Below are 15,717 nucleotides of genomic sequence, written 5' to 3'. Positions count from 1 at the left end.
AGGGGATTGGCAAAAGGCTTCATCAGGATAGGAATAATAGTGGCGTGCTTGAAGGCAGAAGGGAAGGTGGCAAAGGAGAGACAAGTGTTAAAGAAGGAGGTTAGGTAGGGAATGAGAGGGGGGGTAAACCTTAGGAATAAGAAGGGTTGGGATGGGATCAGAAGGGGCGGCAGTAGGGTGGGATTTGGTTAGGAGGAGAGAGACCAGGAAGATCCTCCAGACTCACAGGAAGCAGGATTGACCAAGCCTGAGCCACCTCAACAGAGTGCTGGACCCCAGATGCAAGGAAAGCCCATCTCGACAGCCAAGAGTCTGCGGTGTTACCATTTGCTTAGACACGAGGAGCTGAAACTGTGAAGTGCCACCGAATATAAATTGGTCCTTTTCTTTCGCCGCCCGTCCCGTTGCAGTGCAGGAGTCCTCCAGACGTCCTCACTCTTGTCCCCATGACTGAGGCCCAGGAAAAGCGGATCTGCAGAGTTGCACAGGAACAGAAGCAAACTGGAATCGTTTTTCTTTTAACCAAACAGTACTGTAGAGAGAATTTACCTCTTGTTGTGTAACCTCCCTTGTTCTCAGTGGAGACTTGTCTTGGTTGCCCCTGTAGAGTTGCTAACAGCTTCTTTAACTCACAAACCTAATCAGCTTGTGGCCCTGCTTTGATTTCTTCTTTTCTACAAAGACTTCTGAAACATTGTGCAAGACTTTTACCTACCTGCAAGAATTGCTTCAGCTCACCTAGACTTTAGTCCAATTGACTTTGGCCTCGCCTGGCTCCCTGAATGACCCTTCTTCCCTCGGACATTGCGTTTGGTCTTCCTTCCAGGAAGGGGTTAACTTACTTTGCATTGGAGGTTACCAAAAGTACTTGCCTGCTTCAGAATATTTGTGAGATCTCTTGTTTTATTCTAATCTTTTTCTTTGACATACTCCTAAGTATTGCTCTAAATGCAACAGTGATATATTAATTTCCACAGTGTCCTAGCTATTTAAGTCATCTGAGGGTGTAGTAAATGTCTGTGTGCCATCCCAAATGAGTACTTGCTGATTTAGAGAAACTAAGAGTGTGTATTTTGAAGAGTATTTGTGTGGTACTGTTATATTGTCCCTTCTGAGTAAGGCTTACTCAAACTGACTGTTAAATTAATAATTGTTTAATCACGAAACCTTGTGTGTAAGAGTTAATTTGCACACTTGTCACTGTGAATCTCTGTGGAACTCCCCTACAGCTCGCAATGACCCCTCTTGAGATGAGCCTGGCTGCTCAACACACTACCAACCTATCTAGGACAGACTTATACCATAGGTTGGATTCCTATTGCCAGGAGGTCAGGGTTGTTGCAGTGCACCCAAAGGGTACTGCATACAATCTTGCCTAACAGCGAGTCCTTTAACAGGGTCTCCAAAATTGGTTAAGTCTTCTTGTATCTTCCTTCCTAGAGACTAGAAGGTATCCACAGGAACTTTTGACCTCCACTGCTTTTCAAGAATGAAGCCTGTCCGAACTGCCTTTTAGCTAGGGTTGCGTTTTGGACTTGCTGTGCAGAGAAATCACCTCTTGAACCTGAAGCTCTACTAGGATAACAAAAACCAACAGTTTTCCTTCCCAAAAAGAATCACTATCTTATATGTGTATGCTGACTAAATGCAATTACTGTATTACTTTGTGGGTGTGCATTATTACCGATTGACAGGTTGTCAAACTCCTGTAACAATTGTGCGCATTCAGCAACTACCAACTAAGAAGTGGCCTTTTGAAAGTATTGAAAAGTATACCTGTGTGTTGGTTTACTGTGCAAAGTATTTAACAGTGACTCTTGTCTAAATGGAATACATCTAGATTTTAATATAATTATATGCGTTTCTTTGATGTGCATTTTTAGCCAAGTTCAGTGTACTCACCTACAGTTCACATCTTCCTCTAAAGATAAGCCTGACTGCTCTGCCACTCTACTAAGGTCTCTGAGTAGAACAGTCTGATATTAAGATTTCGGGTGGCGAGGGGCTACAAACTACTGGAATAGGTTACTAAAGTCTTACCTCCAAGTGGAACTTTAGGAAACCCCCCTAACAGCGGTAAATACCCATGGAGAAGATTGCTGGTATTTCCAGTGCTGGAAATACCGGCTCTTTTTTTCCAGTGGGGGCCACAGATTTACCTCCAGCTCTTGGATGGAGGTAAATCAGTGACCCCCACCTGGTCACGGAATTAACAGCACTTTTCCTGCACCGCCAAACTCATAATATGGCCCTATATACTTGTCTGCGGTTTCCAGCGGAAGAATGCACTGGTGTCCAGGTGGAGGGGTCCTTTCCAAGTAGTTTGGACTACTGGATTGGCATTGACTGTTAGGGAACTCCTCACTTGGGTGCACACCTCCCACTCTAAGGGGAGTGTGCCACTTGTCTTTTTCTCCTTTCAAAGGAATACAAGCCAGTACCACCCAGGCATGGGCCTGGCATGAAAATATTTCATGGGTGGCAACTACTTCTGATACGATGTCTTGGCCCTAATATAAGAAATTGTACATTGTAACCTGGTAAGGAGGGAACTGTGAATTAAGGGGTGGGAGAGACCTTATGGTCTTGCTGCTACCTCAGGGCAATGCTAATGTGGGAAACTGAGAACTGTGGCCAATGAGCTTAGTTTCAGGAAGAGTGTTCTTCTAAGGAACACATCTGTATCACCTGAAGGTGTCAGAAACAGAGTAATCAATTTATCACTCCAAACCGTCCTGGGACAAACTGGACAAGGTGCATATAGGAGGAATATTTGGTGGCCATGTATGCACACTGATGTGGAAGGGTGAGCGTCAGCTTGCCAAGTGGGTCAAAGCGGTGGTAAGAGTGCTGCAGTACGAGTGTGTCCCATCTTCCCTGTCAACCTCCCTTTTCTGCGCCTTGCCAGATGATTGCAGATATTTGGTGGGTTTGGTAGACTATTATTACAAATGGTGGTGGGCTAAACCGTCGGAGAAGTGATTACGCAAAGTAATCAAAATCTTCCTTGTGAAAGCATTTGTCAGCAATTTCTTTCCTTAAGAGTTGGTCTCAGATAACAGGGTACAGATCACTTCTATAGAAATTACTGACTTTAAGGCATACAAAATCTTGTACACAAGTGCACATCATTGTACCACTCACAAGCTAACAGGCTGGTTGAATGATCCAACTGTAGCCTAATAGACTTTGTTCAGTTATGTGTGTAGACTACTAGTGTTCATCTCATATCCCACTACATAGTACAACCAATGTTACACCATTTGAACTCATGAGAGGCCGACTTCCCTGGACAGATTGCTGCCCTGGCTGCTTGTTTATCAAGGGACGCAAATTCAAATGGAGTACTGCAAGAGAACAGAACTGCGTGCAAGTTACGAGTAAACAGACTTCGAGCAAAGCATATATTGACGCCAGGCATGAAGCCATACTTTATATTATTATGGAGGGGACAGGGGCGGCTTGGTGAAAATAGGAAAAGCATCCAGAAGATAAAGGGGAACCTTCAGTTCTGTAGCCCAAAAACAGAGCATGAACAGATGGGAACTTTGTGAGGTCTGCGATGGGAGCGAATAGAACCTAAATAAAGCATCCCTCTGTTCTACGCCAACCAAACCAAGGGAAGATTACCGATGTGAACCATGGACAGATTTGATCCCAACAACTCTACCCCATGAAGACATTGAACTTAAGACACTTTGGCCTGAATGTTCCATACCGGAGGAGAACACTGCTTCATCCTACTGTGCAGTGCAGAAGGTAGAATCAGTTGTGGGCTGACTCTCAGGCAAAGGCTTGGAACACGTATGAGAGCTGCACCATCAAAGACTATCTGTACTAAGTGCACATCTCATTCATCTCCTTCCCTTCCTTGTTCCCCCATTCATTCCTTTCAGTTTACAATAAGGGAAAAAAGAGGCGTTTCTTCCTTGAATGTGTTTTAACTTTAAGAGGCATCGCTGGTGACTGTTATTACAGCACACCCCTTCACACTGCAATAACACATCCTACAAACAGAAGTGAAAAATGTTGTGCCAGCACGCTTTAAAGACAGTGAACAGTCTATCGTTTGTAGACCATCACCTTTGTGCCTCCCATGCCTTCATCTAGTTGCCGCATTTCTTTTAGAAACCTTCACCCAATCAAATAAAAAAAATATATTTCTAGTAAAAGGGGAAAGGCATATTTGACAGAGTTAGCTTGGCTCTTCATCGCCACATCTTGTGCTCCAAGTATCTGTGACCAATCACCACAAATCCATTAATACTTGAAGCCAGTATTTGCCAAATACAATCCCACACTTACCTCCTGCAGAGTTCCATCCCCACCGGCCACAATGATCAGGTCTGTACTTTCCAGCAGCTCCAGCAGCTTCTTTGCCTGCCCTTCATAGTCAGTCTAAAAATAAAACAATCCATGGGTCACAAGGACATCCCATGTTAAAATGTGTTCTACAGCATACATGATATCAAGCATGAAGTCCAAGCAGTAGACATAAGTGGAAAGCAAATTGACATGTGCTGCACTAACACATACTGGGGATCAGGACAACAGGGAGGATGGAAGTGAAACAGCTCAGAGCTGTGACTGAAAACACAAATGTTCGGAGACTAGGACTGGATTATGATGGTATATACGTTTGCTGAACTGAAAGCTATAACTGGGCCTCACAGATGACACTTCATGCCTCCCGTATAACAGAGTTACAAATTGCTGGCAGCTATTGGGCTCCTGCTTCTAACCTAGTAGAGAGCATGCTTAGCTTGACACAAACAGATCCAAGGCGCTTACTCTGGCTGCCTACACCAACTGGTGCCATAGGAACAGAACTATGCGACATTAACTTATTGTATTAGGTCATGTGTACAAAGAAGCATTTACACATATCTAAATGATATTTAAACCATAATGGATCAAAAATAATGGTCAAACAGTTAAGGTTTGCATCTCAGGATATGGACATTGTCTTTGCAGCATGCCATGTTCTAGATCCTGGTTCCGAAGAGGTAGCTCCTGCCTACTAGGTGATGTCAAATACCCAGTAGCTGGTTTTAGCTTCTGCTCAACAAATTTTAATTTCAAACGCTTTATAATACGAAATATTCTTATTGGTGATGCTTGGTGCGCCTGTTGGCATCCCTGTGAGAGTCCAAGTGGGCCTCAGCAGTCACTTTAGGTCTCTGCACCATGTGAACACTTGCCTTTTGAAATATAGCAACAAACACATGTTTGTATTAATTCCCCGAGTGTTACTTCAGCCACATCACTGAATTTTGATAGTTAGGGTCCAACACCCTGTAAAACTGCAGCCTAAAGTATGCTAAATAATCTCCCCAAAACCACCTCTGACCGGTTATTAGTACACAGCATAACAATTCTTTATCGGTATGACTTACGAGGTTAAAAGTGGTTCTAAAGCATTTCCAGGTTTGCTTCCCTACTTGCATTTCAAGCATCAGGAAAAACTGCAAACAACAAGAAGACCAATGCAAACAGACTGACAAGACTTGCATGCTTATGTTGAGTTTATGGATATAGATTTGTATCATGTTCAAAAACCCACATGTATTCTAGCACACATGGACATAGCTGTGAAGATGCGCTCCACGCAAGCCGTGGCTAACAGCATTATGTCAATTACTTTCAATCAGTGATGTTTATTGTTATCATGATAGTAGAACACCACCAACTAGAAAGCTGTGGCATTGTGTGTGAGAAGAGGCTTAATGTCATGTGAAATTTGTATAGTGCCTAACTGCAATTGCCCTAGCTTCCAAATGTCATCTAGACATTCTTCTGAGCATACATAATTAAGCAATAGAACCCAAGGTACCGGTCTGTAATACCCCAGGGCGTCAGTTACAGGCCTGAGCCTAGAAAGGGCCTTAAACGATAGCCCCAGGTATTAGCAGACCGATAATATCCCCCCACCCACCACTCCGAGGGATCCATTGCTATTAGTACCCCAGCAGATTGTGCTGCAGTACTAATAGTTTATTTTTCTCGAGTTGAGAAACGGCAGGTTGACAGTTTCTCAACTCAAGAAAAAACTACACAAAAATGGCTGCCATGGATCGAGAAGAATGGAACTACAGGTAGTCCCTTCTCCCTTTCCATGGCTGCCATACACATGCCGGGGACGCCCAGGGAACCCTAGTGTTCTCTGTACCGAAGAGGGACGAGGCAGGAAAATGAAAATGTGGAAGGGGTGGGGGACGCAAGGGGGGGGCACACAACTGCTACCCGGTGAGGGAAGATGGCGGCCCCCCGCTTTGATGAGGCTTGAAGCGGGTTCTTCCCGGTGTGGTAAAGACCCCTTTCTGCGCCTCCCAATTGGCAGGGAGGCCACCACACCCGCCTCACGGGTACTAATAAACATTACATAATACAAATCTATGTGATCACTGCGCCGTCAATAATGTAGACTATTAAAATGCCGACTACCACTATGGCGCGGCACGGATCACTGATCACTGTGCCCTGCATCCCATAACCGCCTCCCCCCCATCCACTTGCCTTTTCGGCAGCACACCGTGAAGAGTGCCGCCGTCTCTCCTCCAACCCTGCAGCGTCAGTTTTCGCCAACTAACGTGGGTCTGAACTGGCGCTGCAGGGTCCTTTCTTCATTTTTCACTTTTTATTTTCTTTATTGTCCCCCGCTACCATCTAATGGAAGTGGGGGACACCCCGGCAACCTCTGACCCCCACTACACTGACAAAGGGGAGCAGGGGACAGACACTCCAGCAGCCCCCACTCCCACAACCCCCGTTCCCATTAGTCGGTGTAGTGGGGATGGGTCGTCATGTTATTACTGCGCAAAGGCGCAGCAATTAACATGTCACAGTGTTCAGGGCGTTTTCCCATAATACTACACATTTACTATTGAATGCAAATTACAATTATTGGCACAGATGACAAAGTGAAGTTACATTTAGTAGTTATGTCGGGTGTAGGGTGCTGCGTGATTTGCTAGCTCAGTGAATATGTGGTTTCTGGCATGGATGCATTTGGTGTGGGACGCAGTCAACTAATATGGAAATGCTGCACTAAAAAGGTAGAGCGTGCAACATGTATAAACGTGACTAACCATAGAGCAAATGACTGCAGTTGAGGGCTCTACAATACTTTACATGGACATACGACTGCATATATGTTGGATAATTAAGTATTGTGTGAGATTACTACCTGCTCGATTAACGTTTCTAGTGTGCGTTTTTGTGCCTATAATAGAGTATTTTTGTACTTCTGTCTAAATTGAATTATTGTGTGCTTCACTATGGACACTGATCCCATGCACTTTCTCCTGAGACTAGGCCTTGACGACTCTTCAAGTTTACCTTGATTGAGTTTGGCTAACCTCCCAGAGTTTCCCTGTTCCCTATAATTCGTCTCTCCATCCTCCCCTGCCACTCCCCCCCCCCTATGTTCATGCTGTATGTTCATGCTGCAGGCTCTGCTTGCCTTGTTCCTGCTGTCTAGATACTGTGACCCTGCAAGCCGACACACAGCACGTTGTGTTTTATTTGCGCCACCTTTCGTGCACAGGCTTCCAGGACTGCAGCACCTAGACCGCAAATGAGTCATCGCTCAATGTCCTTGAAAACATGCGTTCTTGGATGGCTGTCAGATGGCTCTAGTTAAACTAAATGAAAAAAATCGAGCTAGTGTTTGACAGGTTCCCACCGACTCTGCTTTTCACCATAGTATCATTCCTTCTTTCCTCATAACATTTCCTTTGCCCACCAAAAGAAATGTAGGATTTGTCTTAGACTCAATCCCTTAATCTCTTAAATCAAAGCAGTACTAGAAGTTGCGTTCTTGCAACTATCCCTGCTACACATTTTTACACCTCCACCAGAGCGTGGTAGGTTTGTTCCCACTTAAACAATCTTAACTCACCACATGCAGACATTCCCATAAAATCAATCCCACAATGCCATTGAGTGTACAATATTGCTAATCTTGGCCGATAATGGAATGTTCTGTGCCTTCTACACACAAACCACAGTTAAAACCAGTGTTCCAATCTACACAACATCATTATTCCTTGCAAACCTGTACTTAAAAAAGGAATAGGATTGGTGGGAAGGTATTTTTCATCTTGAGAGCAAAATTGTGGAATATAGTTTTTCAAGCACCAGAAGGCTGTGGTGTGCCTAAAACTCCAATATAGCAATAACCATGTAAGCCACATTGTGAGAAATTGTATGCATATTCCCTCCAGAAGTAGCTTCAAATCCTGGACGAATCACTGGTTGCTAGACCTTTATAAAGGAATGATCTACCTGGCAGAGCATACTAGGACAAGATGAACCTGTCATAACAGTATACACAAGGGTAAAACACAAGTAGTCTCTACTAGTATGCAACTGGCAGAGTTATGCAATGGCAGTATGCAGACCATTGTAGGATATTATGCAACCATGCATAGTATTCTACATCAGGAGGCACTCGGGGAGGGCATGCTACGGAGAAGGAACTTGGGCAGAGGGCTCTGGTAGGATGTCCAAAGCAGTACATTCTTTGTTAATATAAACTATGCAAGTTGCAACTGAGCAAAGCATTGTGTTCCCGAGCAATAGTCTAGCGTGTTTACACATCATAACCCACTTAAAGATGGCCACCAGGATGGAAATTCAAAGAGAACTCCTAATATGGTAGAGTTACAGCCACATAGCTAGATTGTGTTGACAAGGCAGCCCTAAGATTGCATAAATGTTTTGGCACCCATCAGTAAATCCATGTCCTTGACTGCTTTATAGGCAATCAATGCCTCTTCATGTAATCATTGCTGTTCACCCCCACTCCCCTCACGGTTAATTGGCAAAGTATCATTGGCCTTCTCATTAGTGCGAGGATAGCATATCACAGGACACGTGGGAGTACGATGAGGTCTTCGCACCATGAACTCCATTGTTCGACCACCAGGGATACCAATGCGTTGTGTGTAAGACACTAAACTACAAATGAGTAACAACTACTTTTCTGAGTGCCTGGAGGCTTAAGGTTTAACATTAGTTTCCCCTCCAATACTTGCAGATCGGTAATCAACAGCAGTCATAGTTTTGCTAATTTTCTAGATTGAATTTGGCATCAATGTCAATGCTGCCATTTAAAGATAAGGACCGCAGGCTATACATGGAGAACTCTTCAACCAAATGCACAATGAAGGTCACAGAGACAACATGAAAGCAGCGCCTGCACGAATATTTACAGTCCTGTATGTTGTTTCTGTCCAAACACATACTTGTATTACATTACTACTTTCAACAAAAAGAAAGGTTTGACACAGTTATTGCAGTTTAAAAATTACACAAAATGCAAGTTGATATCTTTATTGGTGAACTGGAAATATTATGCAGAGATGTTATAATTCATTAGCTCTCAAAGTCTCAGACTTCTTGAGATATATTTGCACTAAAAGAAGTCAGTCATCTCTGCAAAATATTTTCCCGTGCATTTAGAATTTATTTGGATTTTCAGATGAATGTGTTGACGGAACTAATTCCTTTAGTTTCTACACCAGAGTCATCTGCATTTAAAGCAGTCCCCAGAGAAATATGACAACTTACTCAAGTTGCAAAATCTCCAACATACAATAGGATTCTTAGCCATAGTTACGATGTAAATGTGGGCGTGTGTGCATTTGAGAGTTTTTACACACGTTGTGGTCTGTGACAGAACTTGGAAAAGCCCACCTTAGGTGACAGGGTTGTACCCCTTAGGTTTAGCCTGAACTACTCAAAGGTTCGGTAGCAATGTCTGAGCAGCCAGGCTTAGTCTCTGGGGGTGCGGGGGAGAGGGGGAAGAAGGGCTGTAGTGGGTACACAGTACCTAGATCATACAATTAGTTCAAGGAAACACTGACACACTAGCAGTTATATAAAAAAAATAGTTATTTTATATACACTAAGGTTTTAGACAAGTCATGTAAGTACTATTCACACAATATCACAGAAGAATAAAGGTAGCACACTTGAAATCAAGTGTTAAGAAACACAAAAGTGAGAGAAACTACTGAAACAAATAAGGACACTTTAGAACAACTCTTGCAACTTCAATTAAACCCTGCTTAACCAATCTTTAAAAGTCCAACCCTATACTAGGTGACACTCACAGAGTCAAGGGGGGCTCTGGAAGTCCAGTGACCAAGGCGGAGGAGGAAAGAGGCAGGTAATCAACAGACAGTTTATGAAGATTTTCTTCAGGTTTACAGGGAAGTAACAGATTGTTTGACAATTTAGAGCCCAACGGGTTGTTCAACCCAACGGGTCTCATGGTCTCCTGAAGGGAGATGCAATTAACAGCTTAACTGCAGCACTCCAAGAATCCAAGAACGATGCAACAAGACCAGGTTAAGTACCTAGGCTCGAGACAGTACCTTTCAATGAAAAACTTGGTGCAGCAGGTTGGTCCGCTAGGCGAGGCGACAGTTGTCCAAGATTCTGGGTTTTTGGCCAAAGCGGCTGAAGAAGGAACTTTTGAGGGGACAGATGGATGCACTCTAGTAGCGGGACACCCAGCAGTGGATCTTAGCGGCACTGGTGCGCTGGAGCCCTTCACAGGCTGTGGGTCAGCAATTCAGCTGAGGGGATCTCTAGGAGCAGAAAAGTGTCACTGCAGGTCTAGAAGAATTCCCACAAGGATTCAGCCGGAACCGCCCTTCACAAGACGTTGCACCACAAAAATGGCACAGGTACAATGGCATTGGGAGTTTGCAGTCCGGGACGGTCACAGCTCTTCATGGGATAGCACAGAATGCAGGTGGTCCGAGGCTGGTTCGGGCCACCAGTCCAGGGAAGGAAGTAGTCTTCAAGAGATCTTCCCTGGTGCTCTGAATTTGGGGTCGGGTCTTTGGCGGTCACTCAATGGCTCTGACTTGGAAGTTGCTGGGATGTCCTTCTACAAATTCCTCTTAGGATCTTCAGTCCAGTGGTCGACTCTGAGGTTCAGCTCCCGGACCCTTGCCTTTTATGCAAGAAAACTTTGAGCCCACCAATCACCAGACAAGCCTTTCATGCAAATCTGGGGGGTGGCTGTCCAAGGGGGCAGCCAGCCTCCCAGTTCAAACTGGTTACGGGCAAGCACACTGCAGGACAAAGACAAGGGGAGTTTTGGTCACCTCCCCCACTTCTTGTCCCTTCAGGCCCCCAGAGAGCCTGGGCTGGCTTTCCAAGGGAAGCCCGCCAAAGACAAAAGGCCCATTAAGACCCCTGCCCACCTCCCCAGGTAGGTAGAAAAAGGCACAAGTAAGAACAAGTAATCATGTACAGGGCTTAAAAAATTACAGCCACCATTTTAGGTAAATGGTGACCCGTGTTCTCTACCGCAGCTGCAAAGACAGACTGTGGTAGAGGTCCACAAAAAGTTGTGCAAAAGGTATACCACCATCAGCCTGTCAGATGACCCTGTAACAGTAACTAAAAGTTATTGGAACTGTGAGAAAACGGGAGACAATGTTTCCCTCAGCACTCGACATAAGGTGGGGGGTGCTGATCTCACAAAAGAAAATATAGGAGGGACAAAAGGGTGTCCCCCCTGCCCTGGTAACAGCACTTAACCCGGGTGCAATAAAAAGGAAAGCTCAAGGAGAATCCCACAACACGGTACAGAAAGAGATGTGTGCTACAATAGTAAAAGGTAGATGCAAGAAAACATGGAGGAAAGCACAACTCTATTAAAAAGTACCAAAAAGAGATAAAAAGGTTTTCCAAGTACAGAGTAAAAGAAGGAGTGAGTGGGGAAAGCAGGTCCCACTCGCTCAGGAGAATTCAGGAAAAAATGCTAGAGGGACCCACAAAGTGGGAAGAATTAATCAAAAAGGAAATTCTAACACTAATTTTCCTTTTAACTAAACCCTCCTCCTAATTAACAGAGGAAATGGCAAAATAGATGCTTTATGAGTCATGAAAATCTAGTTTTAAAAGAATTACCATATTTGGGAAGAATGAACACCAAGCCTCTGTGTCACCCATGGCCCTTTTCACTTTAGCTACATTTCACTAGGTGTTTATAAATATGTCCTTAAAAAGTATTAATTTCTTGAGGAGCCCCCACCCCACGTCCGTCACGGCTTAAAGGATCCCCAAATTCCAGCTACCCACTTAGAGATAACATATTAACCCTGTCCCTTCTAGTCATGGGGTTAACAACAGACATCTGTAATAGATTAAATCATTGTTTTTAATTAATTCCAGGTAAAGCCACAAGGGATTGGAGCTTCCCCAAGGTGCAACACTACAAATGTATTTACAGTGCCAAAGGTGGCAAGCGTAGTGACAATGATGAAACCGACCTACATAAGTTATTGTGGACTGCGGATGCTATATACTAGTCTATAGATGTTAAGTTTATCCTACTTCTAACTATTTACGTGCATGGTATGAAGTTATTGGTCAGTGGTGTATAGTAGAAAAAAAAGTATTTATGTATCATTATGTCTATGTATTAGTGTTTTGTGCAAGAACTTGTATATAGATATTATTTTTATTGTGCGTTGCCACCAAAATGTATTTGGACTGCACTTTCTTAATCTAATTGACTACAAGAGAAGTATAACGTGTGGGTTATATGTAGACTGGGAACCAGGCTGAGCGTTAGACATTTGCTGGCCCGTTAGAGTTGAATTAGGGAACATTGTCACTATGGGCCACCAGGAAGAGCATACAACAGAAGGAGGCACTCAGGCCGACCATACCATAAGTAAGCACTCTGCCTTTTATGGTAGAATCAGGGTGCACAATTTGTACTAGCCACTGGCTTGTATTAACAGACTCTTGGCAATTAAGAAATTATTTGATGTGTGCATGTATAGAATTGAGGTGGCGAATAACTTATGCCTGGGTAGTAGCTTGCAACTTGAAATGTTTACCTCTGGTAGGATGCAATGCAAAGAGCATCCTATGATAAATTGCAACTGGGCAGAGCGTTTCATTTTAGGAGGACATCAATCTATCCTGCTCATGCTTACCTTCACAATCGTCACATCCAGGCCTGCCAAATGCAAAATGGGCGCTGCATTCTTTTCAAAAAGATTCCTTGCTTTTCTGTAGAAAAAGAGATCAAACACAATGATTATTACCGCCGTTATGTCTCCCATCAGAGGCCAACCAGTCTCTTTCAACCCACCATTATCCTCCATTAGAAAGTTTGGTTCAACCTCTGCCTTCTCCAAGGAGTACAGGATGGGTGCAGTGAAAGGATAGCCCAGATTTCAGTGTTTGCCTGGCATCCATCTCCTCCAATTTGGACTGAAGAGTACTGGATTAAGTGGGGGGAGGATGAGTCTAGAGAAGTGGTCTTCAACCTAGGGATGTCCAAATGTTTTGTACCATGACCCTCTTGATCCCTCACCATTGACTATGCTGGAAAGGAATTTTGGTAGTTGTGGTCAAAAACATATTGAGTCAAAAGGTTGATGACCCCTAGTCTAGAGTATACACTTGCATTAGAAGCCTCAAAGGCTTTTCGCATGCCCTGTATGATTTAGATACCCACTGTAGAAGTAGTACACAGCGTAAAAACAATGACAAGTGGTGGTCCTCCATTTGTAGTGGATGGGCCATTTAGGGCTTCAATTTGTGAACCACTCCTTTCACATGATCATATGGTATGGAAACCATATTGTAACAACACATGCTGGTATACCTTTACTCCAAGGGACCTATGTGATCATTTCTAAGGCAAAATTCAGGTGGTGGAAGTGTGCCAATTAAAATTGTTCGCACCGCCGAAAATTTCAAATGGATCACCCCAAAAAAAAAAGTTTCATAATGCATTTTGAAATGCTTGTGATCATAGTAAAATCCAATAAAAAGTTATAAATGATGGTGTAACTTACTTTGAAAGATTCACTTGACAGGGCGAGTATTAATGTCTGTAATCTCGCGATCACACTTCCGAAAACAACGGACCTAGAAGTAACTGACGGACTGCGGATGCGTTTTGGAAGAAAACAAAAAGGATGACGCTAACACTACTAAACATGTGGTATACTAACATATGTGGAGGTACACCCCCGCAACTCCCATTGTCTGCCTATGCCTCCTACGTGGTAAGTGTGCATTATGCAACATTCAACATTATGAGTCATACAGAATTTTAGTACGGTCCAAATTGGAAAAAAAAAGACCATACGAATATTTATTCAACATTTTTTGGCATTTCCACTCAAAGCACCCGCCCCCATATCGGCAACTTGCTACATGGCTTTCTTAAACAGGATGCTGCACGGTGGTCTTCGCAAACACATCTGCAACAAGGCTTTGAAACATCAAGTGATCTAAGTAGGATGAACTACAATTCCTGTATCAATACCATAGAAAACACTCAAATTCTGCATTTCCGTTCATGTGCAAAGGAAATAATTGTGAAGGAGAGCATACAGCGAGCTACTGACATGGGACTCGGGATTTGGTTAGATTTGAGCCAAGGTAATGCACCTAGCTAGACAAAGGACATAGCTATGGTTTATTTAGGATCATGGGACATTGGTGTGGTTTAAAAAAGGTGCAGAATCCAACCGCTACACATCAAGGGGCTTCAATCAACCGATTTGGTTTCTGTACTGCAGGCCAGAGAGCAAATCCACTTATATGCAGTAAGCACAGGGTTTGGATTGTGGTTAGGAAAGCTTTCCTCTTTTGGCACATTTCCATCCAGAGTTTCTATGGACACCCAATCTTTGTGCTTTGTTTTCTGACTCTTTGAAGGAACGTAAAGCCTTCAGCTTTACTTGCCTTGTCCTTTGTTATGGGAAAACGGGCCAGTCCTTAGACCATCAGTACTGGGAAATTGTTTCCCCTTTTACGTTTTTGTGACTTTTTAACATTGCACACAGTAGCTTACAATGCTTTGGAATGGAGATACGTTTGTATGACCCTAGCTTTTTACACTTGGAATTTTTGGTTACTTTTGTAAAAGACAAGCTGGTGGCAGCAGATACATTCTCAGCATTATTTTTAGTGTGCACATTCACGTTTACCACGTATGGCTACTAAATGTAGCTAGTGCCCTAAAATGGCCAGGAAATCCCATATAAGGCCATGCACTCAAAAAGTTTAAACGCATACGTTTTAGAGAGTACTCCTTGTGACCATGGCTGTGTTACCTTCCCCTGGCTCAATGCATTCCAACAAAGTTCTATTCAGTTCAACACAAAGTTATGTTCCTCCCAATAGGGCTTTCCCTTGGATAAAGAAAATGTCTCTTTCATAAACACTTGTTCCAAAAACCAAAGCACGCGTTGTCTTCCACAATATCCTTCTTGGTAAGGCAAACGTCTTTCTCACAATACAAAAGTTAATTAAACAAGGAAATGGTTCTCAGGATATAAAGCAATCATTAGCATATGCCACTTTTTCTTCCAACTCAATACTTTTGTCAGGATAGCACAACACGTTCTTTTTGTAAAGCAACAGTTTGTCAAAATGAGAATAGTGGTTAACACTTCCTTTCTACCACACCTTTTGTCCCTAACAAATTGCCTCAAAACATCTTCTTTCCTGGTCCACTCGCCTGCCAGGACTAACTACTATTGAGCAGTTTCCTGATTTACTCTCCTGCCACAATAAATACTCCTACAACTACAATTGTTCTTAGTGGCAATATTTGTTTCAAGATTCTCCACACCAGTATCCCATGTGAGGAGGGTTGAACAATGACTGCCTCTTTTTGTAGTTGCTTGACTCTTGGCAATATGGGTTACATGTTTCCCC

The 15,717-nt window shown here is 43.4% G+C and overlaps 1 protein-coding gene across 1 annotated transcript in view; it reads right to left on the bottom strand.

Annotated features, from left to right (window-relative positions):
• Positions 1–15,717, bottom strand: part of AGK (acylglycerol kinase) — a 560,713-nt gene that overhangs the window by 450,953 nt on the left and 94,043 nt on the right. Inside the window, exons 4-5 of the mRNA XM_069628747.1 lie at positions 12,972–13,047; positions 4,306–4,398 (exon numbers count right to left, since the gene is read on the bottom strand). Of these exons, the coding sequence (XP_069484848.1) occupies positions 4,306–4,398; positions 12,972–13,047 (169 nt within the window). The remainder of the gene's footprint in view (positions 1–4,305; positions 4,399–12,971; positions 13,048–15,717) is intronic.

This window comes from Ambystoma mexicanum, chromosome 12 (genome assembly GCF_040938575.1).
Source record: "Ambystoma mexicanum isolate Mex_15411 chromosome 12, UKY_AmexF1_1, whole genome shotgun sequence".
In the NCBI taxonomy this organism is placed as follows: domain Eukaryota; kingdom Metazoa; phylum Chordata; class Amphibia; order Caudata; family Ambystomatidae; genus Ambystoma; species Ambystoma mexicanum.
Note: the sequence above shows the minus strand (reverse complement) of the source record. Positions and strands in the feature narration are given on the sequence as shown.